Source organism: Xenopus laevis, chromosome 9_10S, assembly GCF_017654675.1.
Source record: "Xenopus laevis strain J_2021 chromosome 9_10S, Xenopus_laevis_v10.1, whole genome shotgun sequence".
Lineage (NCBI taxonomy): Eukaryota > Metazoa > Chordata > Amphibia > Anura > Pipidae > Xenopus > Xenopus laevis.
Window position 1 is genome coordinate 33,772,065 of NC_054388.1, and position 21,517 is coordinate 33,793,581.

Genomic DNA, 21,517 nt, shown 5'->3' on the forward strand with positions numbered 1-21,517 from the left:
CTTAAACTGAGAGCAACACTCTCTGAGCCATTGTTTTCAATTGAGATTAAATAATTTAAGACTTGGACCTATTATCTCTGCAAAGTTTAAAAATATTACCCTTTCTAAAATGTCTGGTGGTTTACTAAATTATATATACTTATATATGCTGGCAGTACATTTAGGGATATACTATTGGCCCAGGGATTTATTATATTGCATTTTAGAAGTCAGGAAGCTATACTGTATCCCTTATTGCAATATAGGGTAAAGCTGGCCATAGATGTAAAGATTTTTAAAAGATCCAATCGTTATCGTGAGACCACAATTATCTCGAAATGATCGTTTTAAATGTACAATGTGTCCGTCAACTAAAAAGACCATTTCAGGCGATATTGCCAGCAAAACTGAAGGGTAGCTGCCTGCTTGGCCCTGCAAACATAAATAGATTGTACTGGGGCCGATAAAGATTTTTAAACCTGGCCGATCAATTTTCTGACAGCTGTTGGACGAAAAATCTTAAGATGTAGATCGTTTGAATCCCACTAACCGCACGATAATTTGACGGATTGGACAGACTGCACTGAAATCGGTCGTTCACCAAAGAAGAATCTTTGCGTCTATGGGGACCTTAAGAGCTAGTGTTTCTGTATTTCCCTTGGCCAATAATCACAATTTGGGTTTAGTGAACATTTGCATTTTTTACTTTTTCATCTTCAATAACTATGTAACTATGTAAGCGGTTCTTTTAATTATAACTGTACCAGTCAACATTATAAGATATTCAGCATTTAAAATCAATCAAAGATCCAAAAGAGGTTGACCCACTGAGTGCAGAATATCAGATGATGCTTTGATTTCTAGCTAATTTGTCCTCCTGGATGCAGATTATCAGGACAGGCTCAGACCGTGCTGCGTTTCTATCTAATGCAGAGTGATTTCCAGGCTGCAGATTATAAGAACAGGCTCAGAGCGTGCTTGGTTTCTATCTATTGCAGAGAGGTATCCTGATTAATCCAAAGATTATCCCCTTCTAGGCTAGAGAGCCAAGATCATCAAGGAATTGATTCTTCAAAGGTCTCTAGCAATCCAGAGCAATAGTTCCTTAATAGTGCAGATAAAATGAACCCTGTCGATGTTGCATGCAGTCCCATATTGTCACACATGCGTCTCAGGAAGATTGGCCAAGGGGAAGGGGAGAAGGTAAGGTGTATAGTTGCCCTCAGCACTCTGTTAGGGAATCTGCTCCTGGGAGGGTGGCAAGTCTCTCTCTGTAAGGGTGCGCTGTCAGCATGGTTTTATTTGCCCCTTTGCCGGATGTGGTGGTATTTGCAGCTGGCATGGTGTGTAAAGAGGAAATTAAGGGAGGGAGAGGGTGTCCTTATCTTCATAGGTGAAAAACAAAGAGAAGTGGCCAAGGGAATGTTCACATCCAATATCCGATGTCAAGATTTCTAGAGTGGGGATAAAGACATACACAAATAAAAAGATGCCTTAGTCACTATTACTAGAAAATACTGACACATCATTTATAAACACACAGCATAGGTCACTACTAAAGGCGGCACATCTTCATACACGAGCATGATCACTAACCTCAACACTCTCTCCAGGCTCCTCAGGGGAGGGTTCTGTCTCACAATACACAACGGCCTTGGTGACCATCATATCTGGGTGCTGAAGTTTGGCTTCTTTTATGGCCAGTGCAAGGGCCTTCAGGGGAAGAGAGAGAAAGTGCATTGCATTATTATTAATATGTATGTGCCTTGTACCTGTATAATTTTAAAGGGATACTGTCATAGGTAAAAAATATTTTTTTGAAAATAAATCAATTAATAGTGCTGCTTCAGCAGAATTCTGCACTGAAATCCATTTCTCAAAAGAGCAAACAGATTTTTTTATATTCAATTTTGAAATCTGACATGGGGCTAGACATATTGTCAATTTCCCAGCTGCCCAAAGTCATGTGACTTGTGCTCTGATAAACTTCAATCACTCTTTGCTGCTGTACTGCAAGTTGGAATGATATCACCCCCTCCCTTCCCCCCCCCCCCAACAGCCAAACAAAAGAACAATGGGAAGGTAACCAGATAACAGCTCCCTAACACAAGATAACAGCTGCCTGGTAGATCTAAGAACAACAGTCAAAAGTAAAAACTCATGTCCCACTGAGACTCCTTCAATTACATTGAGAAGGAAAAACAGCAGCCTGCCGGAAAGCATTTCTCTTCTAAAGTGCAGGCACAAGTCACATGACCAGGGGCAGCTGGGAAATTGACAAAATGTCTAGCCCCATGTAAGATTTCAAAATTGAATATAAAAAAATCTGTTTGCTCTTTTGAGAACTAGATTTTAGTGCAGAATTCTGCTGGAGTAGCACTATTAACTGATGCATTTTGTTTTCCCATGACAGGATCCCTTTAAATTACATCTAATGAGTAAACCTACTGATAGTATAGCATTATAAACTATCATTGCTAAATACTAGCTGATGTTGATAATTTAGGTAGGTTTAGCTTTGTTACAGTTACCCAGCATCCACTGTTGGCTTATATATTACAAGGGTGTAGTCTTGTGGGTTTGTAACAACTACTGTAGATGTCTGTACAAGTGTGTGTGATACTGTGTGATACAGTTACTGTGAGTATTTGATCATCTTCATAGAGGCCTAAACAAGTGGCAGGGCCCTGGTAAGATATTTTTGCTGCCCAGGCTGTTCTGTGTGTTTGTCATTGATGGTAAATTTAAAGCAGTGTTACCTGCTCTTGGTCCACGTCTTCATCCCCGGTTATGATTATTCGTTTTTCTATTCGTGTCTCAGAAAATCCACCTTTAACCGTCTGTGTGTAAACAAAGCAAAGGTCAGATAAAAAAAGTGCAGAGGCAGAGAATGCAGCAAATAAAGTGGTAACAGCCATTAATGTGCCATAGATTGAGTGATGCAGTAGGGCGACTTTGCAATTTTATGTTTTTTACCAACCTAATACTCTATGAAGGGTTTCATGGTGGCATTTTCGTCAGACCATCAAGTGAGCCCATCTGACCATAGCTGGTCTTTTTGGACTAAAACCCTTGGTTACAGCTGGTCTATATATATTTATTTTTGGAGTTTTTTAATGTTAAAAAATAGTGTTATAAAGTAAAATAATGTTATACTGAATAATGTATCAATCAAAGAGCAGTCTGAATTCTAAAATAGATGGTAGAACCAAAAGATGAACACTAGATGGCATACTCTAAAGAAGAAGAGATTAGGAAAGAGAAGTTTGGAGCCAGAAAGGTGTTTTTTTTTTCCATAGAGCAGGGCTTTCCAACTGGCGGCCTGAGGCCTGAACCCCCCTTGTGTGGCCCCCCACAAAGTCTACTGTGGTTCCTTACCTTGTGTAAAATTTAAAAGGTATCAGTATTAAGATTAACTGGCCCATGCATTGTTTACACCTCAAATTCAGACTGTAAAATCCGGCATTGTTCAATCCTGTACTCCCCCCCCCCCCCACATTGTTCACACCTGTAACACCTCTATTGTTCACACCCTAAAGCCCAGTTCTGTTCACAAGAACCAGACTGAAACCGCCCCCATTGTTCACCTGCTCACAGGTCAAACTGCTAGGGGGGCACCAGCACTATCTCACTGTATGAACATATTGTGTGCCATATTCAGCCTGCCCTATGCTCCCTGTGTGTGCCATATTATGCCTTTCTATGCTCCTTGTGTGTGCCATACTCTGTCTGCCCTATGCTCCCTGTGTGTGCAATACTCTGCCTGCCCTATGCTCCCTGTGTGTGCCATACTCTGCCTGCCCTATGCTCACTGTGTGTTCCAGATTCTGCCTTCCTTATGCTCCCTGTGTTAGCCATATTCTACCTGCCCTATGCTCCCTGGGTGTGTGATACTCTGCTTGCCCTACTTTGTACCCTGTGGGATGTGAGCCTGGTAGTGTATACTAATTTAAGGGTATGTTTATGGTATATCTATGGGTATAACTTACATTTTTCACATATGAGTGATATCCCTGCAGTGAGCACCAACCATTTGTTTTTTTGGTGTGTTACCACCATTAATGTGGACATGATCTTGTGGTAACAAGGGTGTGGTTTAAAGTGGGTGTGGTTTAAAACAGGGAGTGGTCAACACTGGCTTACATTATCGGCCCTCCACCATGTAGGCCAGAAAAATGCTGGCCCTCGGTACCACAGAAGTTGGACAGCACTGCCATAGAGGGACAAACTGGAGACAACTTCAGGTGAGGTGAGGTGATGTTTTCACCATCTAACAGGTCAACTAGCAGTTTGATTAAACTGGATGACGTTATCATTATTCAACTTTAATTATGAAATACCTGTGAAAGCTTGATATTACTTGCTAGTGAGCATTTTCTGCTTTTGCTGGAGTATTGTGCTCTTATCTTATCATCTCCTTACCTTGGTCACATGGGTGGTTGTGGAGGAGGAAAGGGTCTCTGCTGTGGCACCATGGGAAAAAACTGCTGCAGGTATAGCCTGGAACACAAGCAGATAAATATTAACTTAGATCTGCCACTGGACAGACATAATGTCCTACATCATGAGGCTTTTTCCTCAAGTATAACTGTAGTTATGTTACTATGTGAACATTTTGTCTATACTGTATATATCTTGCTCATTACTGTAAAGGCATATGTTATTGTCCCTTTGAGGTATTTTATCTATCGATAAATAGATAAAGATGGTAATGAACCTGTACTGGACAATACAGAACACTAAAGCAAACAATATTTAATGGAGTGACCTCCAATAGATTTAATTGGTGGATGTGGAGGAAGAGTTTCCAAGGTTGGACAGAGAGGAAAGCAGAGAGAATGTGAGCTGGGGCCCTGGGAAGAAGAGTAAGGGAAATTGGAATTTGGGGGGGTGCTCAAGGAACCTCTTGGAAACATCAGATTTCTGGCTCTAAGAGGCTGGAAGAGGATTCTGGAAAGAAAAGGAAGGGGAGGAGCAGTTGAAGGGAGGTTGTGCCGTTTAGGTTCAGGAGGAGAGTGTCTTTCTGGAAAATGGTGATGGATCCCCAGGAATAACAAGGGTACACGGTGAAAGATCAGGAGAAGAGGGAATGTTAACTAAATCTCTTGAGAGCCTTAAAGTGAACTGCATCCAAATTAATGCACTTCTGTGTGTGTACAATATAGGTGGTCACGTCTTTGTGAGGGGAGCATGGTGGTAGTCTGTATTAGACTGAGGGGTCTGTGAAGGAATCATTTATATTACTGTAAAATAAATGAATTAGAACACATATAAACCCTGTGATAATATAGTAGCTCATTCACTTACTCTTTGGTTTCATCTGTTTTGTTATTATTGTTTCAAAGTATTGATTCTGTGTTCTTTACAATGTGTTTTATGTGCTGTTTTGTTACAAAATTCCCGCCCATATTTATACCTAGCAGATAGGGTCAAAAGGAATATTTTGTTCAAACTGTAAGGTTACTTTTCTGTTTATTTCAAGACAGTTGATAAACCATATTCATAACCAGAGCATAATTCATGAATGAATTGTAAAACTAAAGAAACACCACTGATTGGTATCCCTGTGTGTATATATATGTGTTAACCCAAACTATAGGTAGAGGTCTGACGACCCCACCAAATAGTTAATGCTATATCTATACCAAGTAAACTTAAACCATAAATTTCAAAACCGAAATAATTAATGATAATAATAATTCATTAAAATTTCTTTATTTTCAATTTTCAAACCGGGGTACAGAACAAAAAAAAAGGGGAAATGAAAGGGAAAATGAAAGGGTGATGTAGTTACACTTACATATGTCCACGCATATAAAAAAAGATAATAATTCATAAAGGTGCTGACTAATAAATTAGGTAAAGTGCTAGTGCAAATAAATATGGTGAAATCAATCAGTCCTTGGACTGATGAGAAAATAATTGATTATTCCTGAATCCAAAGGGTATATTAACCCACCAATAGATTCCAATAACACCCCTTAATAAATAAATTCATTCATTAATTAATGTATAAAGTGCGATTAATCAAGATAGAATTGGCAAATTGATATTGCAATTCAATTACACCAATAAAGTGCAGTGCAATAAATAGGCTAAAAAAAATGAGAATTGGTAATTAATTAATTGGTTAAAAAGGAATTAGTAAAAAATGGGCAGAAATTCAATATGGGTTAAAAGGTTATTCGGTCATACTCCATAGAATGGAGGACGCCGATGCGCGTTTCGCTTAGAAGCTTTGTCAAGGCGAAAGAGAGAAAACTTTAGCCTTGACAAAGCTTCTAAGCGAAACGCGCGTCGGCGTCCTCTTGAAAATTGGTCTCCTTAGATAATATTTTTGATTCTGAAGAAATAATTCCATTAGGGGAACATACTGGATATTCTTGATGGGGGCAGGAATTTTGGTCTAAATCCTTTGCTTTACCACCTCTTCTATCTTCCTTCCATTCTAAGGGGCCGTGAGTTTGTGGCTTTTTAGGGCTATTTAGCCTCTTTTAACTGTTAGGGCAATTTAAGTTACAAGGCCACAGCTCCGGTTACCCTGTCCTGCCTTTACTTTGTGGTGTCCCAGGCTTTAGAAACAAAATAGGCAGTTAGTTTTTGGGACAACTCCACCCTCTATATTTTTCAAATTTTCTTTAATCTTATTCTATGGAGTATGACCGAATAACCTTTTAACCCATATTGAATTTCTGGCCATTTTTTACTAATTCCTTTTTAACCAATTAATTAATTACCAAGTCTAATTTTTTTAGCCTATTTATTGCACTGCACTTTATTGGTGTAATTGAATTGCAATATCAATTTGCCAATTCTATCTTGATTAATCGCACTTTATACATTAATTAATGAATGAATTTATTTATTAAGGGGTGTTATTGGAATCTATTGGTGGGTTAATATACCCTTTGGATTCAGGAATAATCAATTATTTTCTCATCAGTCCAAGGACTGATTGATTTCACCTTATTTATTTGCACTAGCACTTTACCTAATTTATTAGTCAGCACCTTTATGAATAATTATTATCCTTAATTATTTCGGTTTTGCAATTTATGGTTTGAGTTTACTTGGTATAGATATAGCATTAACTATTTGGTGGGGTTTCTTTTTTCTTAAACAACATTGAATTGTAAAACTCACATGGTGGGTGCGTGAACCATCTGTATGCGATGTCTGAATACCATCCCCAGGTTCTGCAACTCTTGCCTCTGTTTTAAAGTCCTCAACCTGGTTAAAAGAAAGGAATTGAAGGTATGAATTGTGCCAGGGTCACAGAGAAATAAAATCAATTTATTTGCTGCTGTTTGCCGTTTAAGTTATCTTTTAGTATGTTATAGAATGACTAATTATAAGCAACTTTTCGATTGGCCTTCAATTTTTCTTTTTTATGGTATTGACCTTGGTCTGTCCCTCGACTACACTCCTGACTACACTCCGCCTGCCACGTTATGGTTCCCTTGTCTGCCCAGAACTCTTGCCTTGGTTCTCTCACTCTAAAGGGCATATTTATGAAGTGAAGTCAGAGATCGCCACAGTCCATCGAAAATGCCATAGAAATAATGGAGGATGACGGAATTTCACTCTAGTGGACTGTGGCGATCTGCGACTTAACTTTTTGTTAAATATTTCCTAAGACCTGGCAACATCCAAGTATCGAAGGGCTCCTCCCGAAGTGAAAGGTGGCAGTTATATGCAGAAATATGAGCCACAACTGGAACCTTGCCTGTTCTGGGTTTTGGGATACCATACGTTACATATTTATATATTATGTTCTACAGGCAGAGCAGGGCACACACAGGCAGAGCATGTCACACGCAGGTAGAGTAGGGCACATGCAGGCAGAGTATGTCACACACAGGCAGAGTATGTCACACGCAGGCAGAGTATGTCACACACAGGGAGCATAGGGAAGGCAGAACAGAGCAGGAGACAGGGAAACCCATCAGGACCACTCTAAGATGTACTAAATACAGTGACACAGTGCTGGTGCCCCATTAGCATTTTGTATAAAGTGTAAGCAGGTGAACAATGTGGGCAGTTTCAGTCTGGGTCTCAGGTGTGAACAGTACAGGTTTTATGGTGTGAACAATAGAGGTGTCACAAGTGTGAACAATACAGGGGGATCACCGATGTGAACAATACAAGGGATTAGTCTGAATTTGAGGTTTAAACAATGCAGGGACCAGTTAATCGCTGTAGTGATACCATTTAAATATTACACGTGGTAAGCAAACACAGCAGGTAGGTGGGGGGCCACACAAGGGGGGGGGGTTGGGCATCCCTGCTCTACATCATACTAAAAGTTAAAGGCAAAGGTGAACCTTTAAGAACTTTGGGGCAATGAAAAGGGACATTGTGGGCGGTTTTCTAGTGTTCCTGTCTTATATTTTGTTGAATAAAAGCATAGACAGGCCATTGACCTGTTAAGCTGATGATGGCAATTTTATTCATATGGCTGTATCTTCTGGGTTAGAGCTTGGGTTGCCACCTTTTCTGGAAAAAACATACCGCCTTCCAATATTTTTTCTTATTAATAACATTGGCATCAAGCATCATTTTTACCGGCCAGGTGGCAACCCTAGTTAGAGCCCCTAAAAAATCCTAAACCAACTATCTAAGTGATTAAGTCATTTGGGTCTTGGAGCAACCCAAGTTTCAGCCTTCAGTCTTCAGTAGCTCCAAAATCTGGGAATTTTAAAGTAAGTCGCGGCCCCAGAATATGGAGTCCTTCAAACTGCAGAAATTTCAACATTCTGTCAGTATCCCTTCAATAAATGTATAAACTAATCTGACAGTGCATACTCTCTCTCTCTTTGTTGCTCTCTAGCCACAATGAGAAGAAACTGCTAGCAATGAATGAGAAACAAACCTGAGAATAAGTTTCTGGCTCTGAGGTGTACAACTGAATGCTGTGCACATCCCCCTTCTTATCCACCTTAAAGAAATGTAGGCAGCATAGAAGGGAGTATGAGGGGGACACACAGGGAACAGGAAGTAGAAAGAAATTATAAGAGTTTGAATGGTACTTTTACATTTTGCAAGGCATCCCTTCCTTATTTCTCTTAATTTCCACCTTTGTGCGAATTTATTTTCCTTGTCCCAGCTCTATCCATATCTTCTCTCCCTCCCATCATCTACTTCAGTCTAAAACCAAAATCTCTACATTACAGTATTTAAAGCTAAAACCACCAATCACAAATTGAAGTCTGGTATCCAATCAGAAATCATGAAAAATCAACCAATTACTGGGGACTTCATAGAATAACAAGTCCCGCCCTCATGGTTAACATAAACCTATTCAAGTTATAAAGAAAATATATCAATTGAGAATGCATTAACTATATCTAAATACAAAGATTTATGATTATTAGAGCACTGGGCCCACCACATGATTTGCTGAGTCTACCTCAACAGTGTATTTGGATCCTTTATGTATGATTTGTTAGAAAGCGAATTGCTTAGGAAACCCAATGCCAGTCGAACTGTGTGCTGGAATTGGAATTAATTGTAATTAAATATTGAAATTAAGCTTCCACCCCCACCAAGACAACAACCAGGTAATTTTAGATTTACCATATTAACATATGAGAGCTTACCTGTGTGGTTTGTATTGTGGTGACCTGTGTTTCTGTTGTGGTGACCTGTGTTTCTGTTGTGGTGCCCCCATCTGCTGTTCCACTTACTGTGGTTAATGTGCTGACAACCTCCTTCTGTACAGTCTGTAAACAGGGCTGGGAGAAGAGTGAGAATGTTAATGGCGGATGGGTGCGGCATTTGACTATACAGCACAGTTATGGATAAAATGTTTGATGGAAAAGAGATACATTCTTAATCGATTTAACCATTAAGAAAATGAAAACGACATAATAACATGCATTAAACGATGTTGAGTTTAGAAGCACCTTGGCATGAGGTCAACCAAAGACTTACGTTAGGAACATTCTGATGATGTCATAGCTCTGCACATGACATGATCTCTACAACATGACAAACACAAATGACGTCACCAACACACACAGATAATGAAGGCTGCCAGTGAGCCTATACACAACATGCAGTGAAACGTCCCTGATCAGAAGTGGCAGTGTTGCGCACCACACACAGGGCACATGACTTTAAACCGATATAGACGTAAAGTTGAAAGTGCTTAGCCATGCAGCACATCTTGCAATATATCATGCATTGCACTATGACCCCCGGGGAAGCCACAGTGACAGTTTCAATGAAATGTTCCACAAACAAAAAAATAGGAATGGTGTTGAGAGATATGCACTGTGCATGTCCCTTGTACCTCCATGGTTTCCAGATCCTTTGTCTCCTCATCCTGCATTTCGTTAGACGCTGCTGTGGAATTGTTTTCTGTGGGACCTCCTGCCCCATCACCCTGATCTCGATGCAGCTCTGGCAGGCTGCGGGAAAAGTCTTCAAATCCAACGTTGGAGTGGTAATCTCCGATGACGGTGAAGTCTACCTCAGCTTCCAGACTGGATGTGGAGCTGACTGTGATGCTGGAGCACTTCCTTTCAATACTGAGCTGATTTTCCTTCAATAGCCCTGCATTCTGTTCCTCTTCGCCTATGCCCCGTGGCTCCTCTGTCTCCCTGCTGCTCGCTCTCTAAGGGGCGGAAAGAGCAGTGGATGGGGAAGGGACCAATGAGACAGACTGGTGAGTTTAAGAACATAAAGAAATATTTTTGTCTGATAATTAATCCAGGACTTTTTGATTAGATCAGTTAGGTCCTGGAATGAATTTCATGGGTTGCAGGGCTATCAGGGCATGACCAGAGTAAGTAAAGCCAATCAACTCTATGCGTAATTATAATAAGGTTTATGAACATCTATACAATACCTACAGACCAACCAGAGTTGAAATAAAAATGCTTTAACTATGATTAAAATAAACAGGCCAACAAACAATGGATCCACTTGGAGTGAGCCAAATTAGAATGGATTAAATGAAAGTATGTGTGTTACAGATCACACATGAGTTAACAGACACCACCATTATGGTACCCTAACTATCTGTTCTATAATGACCAAGTTTTTCTATGGAATATGTATGCAGACCAACTATAGAGTCGTAAAAGAATACGACTACTGGAATAATTGTTTACAGGACGCTGGCCTGCTACCAAGCAAATGAGAAGTATAACCAAGCACTATTGTGAATTCTGAATGTTGAAATACTACAGGAACAGGGCCGTTGCTTGGTTCAGTTAGACTTGGGGCACAAAGCTTCAACCAGAACTAGCAATCATTTTATATCAGCCTGTGCTGCTCTATAATTGACAATGGTGCTGCCAAATGAGGCTTACTAATAGTGTAAGTGATGACAGTTCATGTAAAAAGGCTCAGTGACTCCCAGCCTGTTGTACATGAGACCAGATGTATCATTCACTTGGGATGGATGGTGCGAAGTTCAAAAGCTGGCACAAATTGCCTTGTTTTTTATGCCACAATGTACCTTGCCCCCTTCCATTTGCAGCACCTGGTGCTGTCAGGTGCTTTCTGGACCTCCCAAATGGTGCCCAAGGCACAATAGGGGCACACTACTCAACCCCTGCTCATGGCAGCTGCTAAGTACATGGCTCTCCTGCATCAAGACACATGTTGCTAATCTATAAATTCCATAGCCCTCACACAGCTATCTTGCTAATTTGGATATTCCTTATTCTTACCAACCTTAACAATGGTCAAAGTATTCTTACTAGAAAGAAGGAATCATAATTGCATAGATACAGGGGTTATAAAAATAAATATGCATTTATATTTGTGCTGAATAACCTATGCTTGACCCAAGTCACAGGCACAAAACTCAACATTTCTGGACCAACCACTGAAAAATATAAGGAAAGACTTATGTTACAGGATAATGCAAAAAGTTCACAATTTGATTTGTGCAAAATGCCTCAGCATTCAGAAGACTTATTCTTTGCTAAATAAATCTTATTGATGTAAAGAAAAACTGAGGGCCAGCATGTGCTTGCTTATTTTGTGTTCTGCACCGAGGTACACTGTACATTTAGTTACGCCAAGAATCCAGGTGGCATAGTATTAGGGCATTGATAAAAACACTGGGCCATCCCTAGGCCCCAACCTGATAAAGAACACTTCCAGTTTTCCTAAAACCCTGGTCCGGCAGGGTGACCTCTCTTAGGGCTGATGGGATGTCCCTTTCTTCCCAAGACGTCGGCTCAAGGGGTTGACACTAGAGTGGGAGAAAAGCATTAGAGTAAAGAACAAGAAACTCAGGGAGCAACAGCCATACCCAATGCACGATGCCAGAGACCGACGCGAGCAGGACAGCACCAAAGCAAGGCTAAATAGAACTCTGATTTACTAGGCTGAATTAATCCCATTCTTAGGCCTAAAGCAGCGTGGCCATTCTCTAGCTGGTTTTACAATTTGGAGATAGCGGGTGAAGATTATAATAAAAAATATATGTGACAAAAGGTAAAATCTAGCTATTAATAATCCAATAATGTCAATGCCTACATTTCTGATTGCATTACAGGAGTATATATTTCGAGATGCTTAGTATTATCCTCAAATCAACCAAAGTGTGTTACAAGTCATTTTATCCAGGCAGAACATCTGCCAGTCAGTCTTGCTGCAAGTTTGGGAAATGTTTACAAGGCTTTAGTAAATTGGTGGGGAAAAAGCTGAGATGTATAAAGATATATGGAATGCTGATGCTTAGCTTAGGGACCATACCTTAAATGGCCCATATACTTTTTTCAGTTATGACCCTATGGAAACTTACCCTTCTCCTATCCTTCTGCATGTTCAACTTGAAAGGATACAGAACAGAGGGAAATAGTGAATTAAAAGAGAGTGGGGTCTTTCTAGAATATGGTCACAGTCATAGGATGTAATATGCCCAGCTTCAAATATTAACGCAGCCCAGTAAGCCAGTGTGTATGAGCAGCACAAAGCAAGGAACCAGCGGCCTCGGTGCAACAAGTGGGTGAGGAGGTGGGATGGAGATTAGTAATCACTTACTTGCTGTGTGTTTAAGGTGCAAAACCAGGCGTTTTATGTTAGATCTAAAACTGGGCCAAGACCCATGGGTACTTGACAAGCAAAGATGCTCCATAATTAATTCAGAATAGCTGCCAGTAAGCCATTCTGATGTCACTAAATGCACCCAATTCCTTGCGTGGGAACCAAGTATTTTAGTAGCATTACCAGAAAAAAAAGCAGCTCTGCCTACACCACTTACACTATCCCTCCTCCCACTCTCCCTCCCGTCTCCTCTTGTTTCCATGAGCCTCACATATTTTAAAGGCATGGGGATATATTTTAGCCAGACGGTGTTCCAGCCAGAAGCAGATGGGGGGGATTGTTTATGCACAAACAGGCAGACAGCTCCCTCCATTACACAGTGTCCGCTCTGTACACATACAGGGGCCGGACGTGCTGGCCAAACTACAACACGGCCACGTCAAGCAGCTTTAGGCTTTGTTCAACCTCCCCCCTCCCTTCCCCAACAGACATGCTGGGGTACCAAAGTTACCGCCGCTTCAGTCAGTGTGATTTCACAACCAGAGTCGGGAGAGGAAAGGTCCACTGGGGTATTGGTGGTAGACTCTGCTGGGCTAGCATCTCCTGCATTCTGGGGGGCAATGTGATTCCTGGGGTTGGATTCAAGAAGCGGACATTCATTTGGATTGAAATCACTCACTTGGTTTTCTCTGTTATTGGCCAATGTCACTGGCAGTGGTATGATGGTGGGCAACATAAAAGGGAGAGCTGGTTGGCCCCAGTCTTCAGCAGTTGACATTGCTCTGCCTCTCTCTGTAACACTGCAAATACCTGGGGAGGGTGAAACATTGCTTTCTGCAAAAAAAGCAGCAGTCTCCTCTCCTCTATTCATGCTTGTATGACGTGTCTTTTCTTTCTCTTCTTGTGGATTATTTAACATTATAAAATCAGTGGAAACTTTACTTAGAGTATACTCAGGTCTTTCATTTGAAGCAGACGTTGTCTGTTCAGGTGAGCTTCTATTGTTCTTTTGTTTATTACCTGATTTTTGAAATTGCATTTGCTGGCCTTGGTCATTGAATGATGCAAAACTGTCTGTGATATCCTGGTCTTCCTGCCTCACAAGCTGTTGATAACCTGAACTTTCACACCACACCAGTGTGCTCTCTTGTTCTTCCCAAGTCAGACCAACAGGCCATTCATTCGCAGTGTCCTCTGCACTATCTCCAGCTTCTTCCTCACACACAATAAGCCGCCTACTTTCTGCAAGGTCTAGAACACCCCTGCATATGTCTTTGGGTTTTTCTGACACCCCTAATTCTGTTTTCCTGCTCCTATTATTTTTCACAAAGAATGTCTCTTTCCCTTTGTTCACATTGGTCTTTCCTCTTTGGTGGGCTTCTTCTCCTTGACTGCATGCGGCAGTCAGTTCTAGTTTTTCTCCCTTAAATGTCCAACCCTTGCTGTCCTCAGCTGGTGCTCCATCTGGTGCTGTCCTTGCCTTGTTGTCCACATCTTCCCACTCATTGGCCACCATCACCAATCGCTCCTTTCTCTCTGTCAGTCTGATTCTTCTCTCTACTCCCCTTGTAGCATATATAGGTTTTTCTGACACCTTCTCCACTCTTACCTCCTCTTTTCTACTCTCCTCTCTTACTTTAGAAACCTGCGTTTCATTTAGGGGAGGTTCTTCATCTCTATTGGACAGGTCTAGTCCAGACAGCTGTTCACTTTCATTCTTTTCCATCTCTCCAGGGGACACCTGAGTGTTCTCTGATGGCCTCTCTATAAAAACCCAATGCTCCATGCCCTGCATTTCAACCGAGCAAGAGGAGTTAGTGTCCAGTGAATCATTTACTTGTTTACTCATCCTGCAGATGTTATTAATTGCATTCAGTGAAAGAGAATTACTGCTAAACACATAGTAACCCTCCATCCTTTAACAGCATGCTTTTAGTAGCGCATCTACATTTATTTACATCTATATTTATTACATGTATTTTATATCAATTATTAATATAAACATAACTGTGATATAAAATTTAAAATACAATATATAAGGGATTCATGAAATGGATACGATATCCTTTTACTGAAAATGTATATGTTCCGGCACATTGTAATGTGGGGTCTGCCATTCCTGGGGGATGCTTCATTTAAAAGGTTATTCTGTTTCAAAAATATGTTGTTTTGTCTCATTATATTGCCTCAATAACCTTATAACTCCAGTTTCAATCACTTAAAAGATGAAGGAATGACATGAGGTGATGATGAAAGAAGAAAGGTTTGCCTCTGACCCTTGTTTATATAGATTCCTTATTGTGATAACTTTAGATTTTATCTGGATGTAAAATCTTATGACATAAATAAAATGAGTGGAAGCAGTTGGTTGATTTCAGCATGAGGGGTAAAATCTAACACTATCCCTAACCTGCATCTCCAGAGTGTTGAGTAAGGCTTTTGTGGGTGAGTATGGCCCTTAGAGTCAGTAATGAAAATGTAATGGGGATGTATAGCATTACTCTAGTATTACTCTGGCTGCATTTGCATATCACAACTGTATTATAATAAAATGTATGCAGCTTCAGAGATTTATGAACAGAAGTCATCATATCAATCATAAATGTCGGCAACGGCCTATGATACGATAGATTGGACCACAATTCAATATAGTAAAGCTGTGGTATCCATAGATAGACTAAGTCACTTCAGTGACCATAAAACAACAATAGGATTAAGTTAGTTTACTACGCAAGTAATCCGTTGACTTTCACCAACCTCTGGTGATGATATTGTTACACTAAAGCCATTTCCAGTATGTGAGTGCACGCGTTTCCAATTCCCAATCCAGTTCAGAATGTAAACAAATCAATACAGGTATGGGATCCTTTATCAGGAAACCCATTATCCAAAAAGATCCGAATTACAGAAAATCTGACTCCCATAGACTCTATTATATCCAAATATTTAAAAATGATTTCCATTTTCTCTGTAATAATAAAACAGTATCTTGTACTTGATCCCAACTAAGATATAATTAATCCTTATTGGAGGCAAATCCAGCCTATTGGGTTTATTTAATGTTTACATGATTTTCTAGTATAAAATTTTGCCTTTCCCCCCTTCTTAGCCTGCTTCCTGAATATCCCAGGATATTCTGGTTCCTGGTAACTATAATAATTTGAATCATGTGTGACCACATGCAATTAGCTTTGATCATTCACAGGTAAAATGAACAATTGATTGGCTACTGCCCTGCAGTTACATTTTGCCCTTAGTTTTATTAAATCCCCCATAATAATACTAATAAAATTGTAACCCATAGCCAGCAAGTAGAATTTTCATCTAGATGACAGATGAGGACCCTAACAACTAGATAGTTACTGAAATTGCAAACTGGAAAGCAGCTAAATAATACAAACCCCACAGATATTAAAAAATAAAGACCGAATGTAAACTGTCTGAGCATATCGCTCTCTACATCATACTCTCTACAGCCCCCATGCTCTTTTAAAGGAACAGTAACACCAAAAAATTCAAATATAATGTACTGTTGTTGCTGGTACATTACTTCAGAAACTCTACTATACTATAGTTTTATATAAACAAGCTGCTATGTAGCCATTGGGAGAAATGGCACAGGATACACAGCAGATAACAGATAAGCTCTGTAGTATACAATGGGATTCTTCAGAACTTATCTGTCTACTGTGTATCCTGTGCTTGAATGGCTGCCCCCTTGGTGACACAACAGCTTGTTTATATAGACTAGTTGTGTTTCTGAAGCAACCAAAACCGTTTTCCCAATACAGGGCACCACTACGTTATATTGCCATTCCTGTAAAACACTTTTTTTTTTGGTGCTACTGTTCCCTTAATTGCATCCTACAGTGCTACAGACTAGTGAGCATGGTGGCATTACCTTATTAAGATGCAGACAATGTAATTTCAAATATCCTTCTTATATACTCAGAGGTGGTACAGATATAAAAGAAAAAGCCTATACTAGCAGTTAGGTAGGTAAAAGCTTGAATTTGATGGCCACATGTCTTTATGTGTTTTACTAGGTTGCACAATAAACCCCAGTCACCAGGTATAACATTATAGTAATCACAGAGTTAAACTGGAAAGCCGAATTTTAGATCTTCCTTCATAAAAAAAGAGATCTGCTGCATTTTCCCCGTTGCTTATATCTGCCATACCTAATTTAATTATGTCTAAAAACGAAACACCTGAATAAAAATGGAGCAAGAAGGACAGTTTAGAAAAGGTATCAGAGACCTTAGGTTAATGTCTCTTATCTACACACACAGAACTTGGTAAAAAGTTTAATTCTTTTCTATAGGGACGAGTCATCTGGACTACAAAAAACTGCATAGTGTAACAACACAAAAACAATATGCTACACATCTACATCACATCATCATATTTGTTCCTATCTTATATCTGTTGTATAAAATAGCCTACATTTTAGAACATGCAGGGACTCCACTAAGATGATTAAGAAAATAGGCACCCTAAGGGGAAATTACTGGGTGGTGGTGGGGTAGGTCCTACCACACACAGACTGGTTATGTGAGTAATTAAAAAGAACTAACTTTTTGCTGTAAACAATAAAAAAAAAATAGGATTTCCTGCACCCAATTAGAAGGTACTAAATAAGTAAATGCCCATTTGTGTATCAGGCCCCACCCTGTTGCTTCTGGTGCATGATAACTCCTATTATCCACAGACACCTGAAGGTTGAGAAATTTAAGAGCAGAAGGACTGTGGTTTGGTCATCCAGACAATATCTATTGTAACTAGTTTCTTCTGATGCTAAATAACCAGGGAGGTCAGATAATTCTTGGTCTCTAATGTAACTGTTTTTATGCTGAAGATCCAAGTCAACTGCAAATCAAAAAAGCAAAGGAAGGATAATGGATTAGTGGAAAAAAAAAACACTGGAATCTCAGTAGTGACCCAAATGACAAATAATAGTCCTATTTACAGTATGGTTAGTTGTCACTATTACTACATCAATGACTATGGGTTAAGTTGTAGGACAGATAATGAAGAAATTAGTTACCTCTGGAGAGGAAGCAAGGCTTTTCTGGGTGAAAACATCTGAGTCCTGGGCAGCAGCACTGTCAGTGTCATCTTCTACTCTTTTCGCTGTGTCCTCTCCATCCTGTTAGAACAGGGAATTTAGTGGATGATCAGGATGGGAAACAATAAATGATGGAAAATAAATAACGCTACAGGGTGCATATTGGAACAGGCCATATTTTGCATCTACTGACCTCTGGTTTAGGGGATGAGGAAGTGGGTGAGGATGGCAATCTCTTCTCCCTCCCCCTTTCTCTGTGGACCAATTTGCTGTTTGGCTGTTTCAAAGTTCTTTTCAATTCATTAATACTGGCCTGGTGTTTCAGCAGGACATCCTCAGACTTGTCTAGGAACTAAACAAATTCAATATGGAGTCAGCATCTTCAATATGGAGCCAGTCTCTCTCCCACAATCCAACCCACTTTATAAAAGATCCTATTGTTTTTGGAAGTGAACAGTTTTTTTTAACTATGATTCTCCTTCCAGCACAGGGCTCTGCTTTATGATCTGAGCAATGACCATAGATATCGAGATAAAGATAAAGCAGCTGTGGGGCTTAAGGCCATAGTCAGCTTAATGGAAAGCTTATCTCCTGGTCTCCAGATTTCTCCATCAACTACAAATGATTTGTCATGAGATTTAAAAGTGAGCTCAGAATTATATATCAATTCTCGTAAAACTCCAAGAAAAAGAATTCAGTTGTGAAATTAAATATCCCCTAGATTTGCTACAGTTTTCGGGATAATCATGGCCACTAGAGATAGATGGACAGAAGAAGCAGTTGGACAGAAGAAGCAGTATCTGCAAGAAATGGGAGGGCATTTCTGTAGATGCAAATAATGGTAGGCAGACACAGTTGGGATTTACTAGTTACAGTAAATGGGATTTACTGGTTACAGTAAATTGTGTAAATGGTGCTTTTGCTCGGTGGCTTCTGGAGACAATAGATATGTTGAGAGATAAATTGACATAAACCTGGATGCCCGATTATGTAAGTATATGGTTTGTAGGATAAGTAGATAAGGCGAATTATGTTGGTAGGTTGGTTAAGTAGTGAATGAGATCAGTAGGTGGCAAGGTAGTTGCTTGTTAGAATAAGGAACTGGGTAAAATAAAAAAATAAAATTAGGAAATGCTTTAGATAAATGTGTACAGAACTAAGTGGAAAGTATGAACACAATAGGTTCTGAGAAAAATGGGCAGATGTATCCTGTAGTAACAAGGTCCATGTAGAAAGTTAAAGGGTTTTTGGGAAAAGACATGTTGGGTTCAGAAGAGGGTTCTAGGATAAGTGGACAGGAGTTGGGTAGGTAAGGGGATGCTAAGTTAGTACTTGGGTACCTCCTTGTGCCGGGGGGTGCTCTCTTGCTCCGACTGGTAACGATAAGCAGGAAACAGAAGTATGCGAGTGAGAGGGAGGAAATGTAAAACTAAGATATGGCTAAAAACACAAATGCTCCATGATGCATACACAGCCACAAGTAGTGATATAGACACATGCACAGGTATTCATGTGAAAAGACACAGCTCATGACGTGGAATTAAAAGAAACAGGTCCAAACATCTGTGCATATATAAGAAAGTGCAATGATGAATCCTTAATGAGCCTTACAGCAATGCTTACATATTAGAGCACATGCATAACTCAAGCTTCTGTTACATTCACCACTATGATAGAACATGTTTAAACATTTCTGACTCTCCAAGGGCCCTCTTTAGGCTTTTAACTATTCCATTTCTTAAAGCTCATCTTGTAGGTTCATGTAATCACAGCCATAGATGTGCTTCGAATGAGAATTCTCATCTGCGAGTGTGCAAGAGTGTGAACGCAATGCAGCCCATTTACTGACATGGCATTATTAGCCTATTGCAAATCACCAATATTAAGATCTGCTTTCATTAAAGGACAAGGAAAGGCAAAAAAATAAAATCCCATTTTTACTTTCTTTAATGAAAAAGAAACCTATCTCCAATATACTTTAATTCAAAAACGTGTACTGTTTTTATAAGAAACCTGACTGTATCCAGTGAAATTCCCCCTTCATTTACTGCTGTGGATAGGAATTGTCAGACGGTCCCTAGCTGCTGCGCAGGGAAACAATCATACTTATGAACAGCAGGGGGAGCCCCCACCTTACTTCCCAGCTGTGCAGAACTCAAGCAGCTTTATTTCTTTCCCTGTAGAGCAGTCGGTGTCTATGTAGAGATTTGTATTGGATTTTATTTTTGCCTTTACATCCCCTTTACTGTTTCCAACTCCAGCTGCAGGGACAAAGATCATGGAGCCAGATTTAAACAGATAAACTGGGATTCAATTTGGAGGATACTTTGCTGCAGCCACTGGTTATGGAGAGTTGGAGAAAGTGTGTATTAAAGGACATGTAAACCCTATAAACCCTTACCATGTTTTTAGGTTGGGCACATATTCCCCACACAAAATGCATCATTGTCTCTGTATTGGGTCAGATAGTATCTGTATCCCCTCCGTTAGCCTGCACTGTAGTGTTTTCCTGAATACAAGATGTGCTTCAACCAGGCGGCCATTTTCTACCAGCTACATCATCATTTATTTTTGCATATTCAGCCACGCCTGATGACCTTGCTCAGAAGTTTTTTTTTTGGTAATGTAACTGAAAAAGTTCTGAAAAATCCCATTTTATACGACAGAGCTTATCTGTTTAGTATCCTGTGCCTTTTCTCCCTTTTCGGCTTTGAATGGCTGCCCCCATGGCTACACAGCAGCTTGTTTATATAAACTATTAAAGAGTTTTTGCAGCAAACATGCATGCACAAAAAAGTGCAGCTCAATCAGTACATTATATTTTCATTACTTTAATACACTTACATTTTTTTTAAAGTGTATTAAGTGTTACTGTTCCTTTAACATCCAACTCCAAAGGAGTAACATCCAAGGGGCCCACAAGAGACCAGTTGCAGGTTGGAATAGTGGCATAACAGGTATAGTGGGCAGTGTCGGACTGGCCTGGAGGGACACCGGGAAAAAACCCGGTGGGCCCCGACCCTCATGGGCCCCCGTCAGGCCAGAACCCTTCTCCGCCCCCTACATTGTTCTGGGGTTATAGTTTTCCTTTAAGAAATCAGTTGCGCAGTAACTGACAGTCGGTTGCACACATTTTAGATCCTTTTTAATTCTGTAATGGCATGACATTCCACAACACTGATCCACAATACACAATCACATATGTACATGCACATATCTGGATATACTGCCCATGCAGTATGCATCTACAGAACTCTCCATGCCAGCACACTTATAGAACTGTTACCATGACCCAATTCCATGCCCCTTACCTTTAGTTCCTTGATTTTGGTTGGTGTGGTCACCTCTTCCTGCCCCTCTCCACTGTCCTCCTCTTCTCGGAGGTCCTCTTCGTTTTTCTCTGGTGAAGAATCATGGTTCTCGTTTACAGCAGTCGGCAGTGAAAAACCTGAGCAGGGGTAA

The 21,517-nt window shown here is 40.1% G+C and overlaps 1 protein-coding gene across 9 annotated transcripts in view; it reads right to left on the reverse strand.

The window, feature by feature from the left end:
* Positions 1–669: 669 nt before the first annotated feature.
* The window catches only part of LOC108702752 (band 4.1-like protein 1), a 62,091-nt gene continuing 41,243 nt past the window's right edge, over positions 670–21,517 (reverse strand). For 2 of the 9 annotated variants that reach the window (XM_041579092.1, XM_018238401.2), the window contains exons 12-25: positions 21,367–21,503; positions 19,396–19,428; positions 18,249–18,407; positions 18,035–18,136; positions 13,490–14,776; positions 12,080–12,190; positions 10,274–10,597; positions 9,579–9,713; positions 8,852–8,917; positions 7,123–7,209; positions 4,402–4,479; positions 2,739–2,819; positions 1,576–1,692; positions 670–1,433 (exon numbers count right to left, since the gene is read on the reverse strand). In XM_041579092.1, the coding sequence (XP_041435026.1) occupies positions 1,425–1,433; positions 1,576–1,692; positions 2,739–2,819; positions 4,402–4,479; positions 7,123–7,209; positions 8,852–8,917; positions 9,579–9,713; positions 10,274–10,597; positions 12,080–12,190; positions 13,490–14,776; positions 18,035–18,136; positions 18,249–18,407; positions 19,396–19,428; positions 21,367–21,503 (2,726 nt within the window). In that variant the 3' untranslated portion in view covers positions 670–1,424. The remainder of the gene's footprint in view (positions 1,434–1,575; positions 1,693–2,738; positions 2,820–4,401; positions 4,480–7,122; positions 7,210–8,851; positions 8,918–9,578; positions 9,714–10,273; positions 10,598–12,079; positions 12,191–13,489; positions 14,777–18,034; positions 18,137–18,248; positions 18,408–19,395; positions 19,429–21,366; positions 21,504–21,517) is intronic. The other 7 variants (XM_041579093.1, XM_041579094.1, XM_041579096.1 and 4 more) reach the window with 7 other exon arrangements.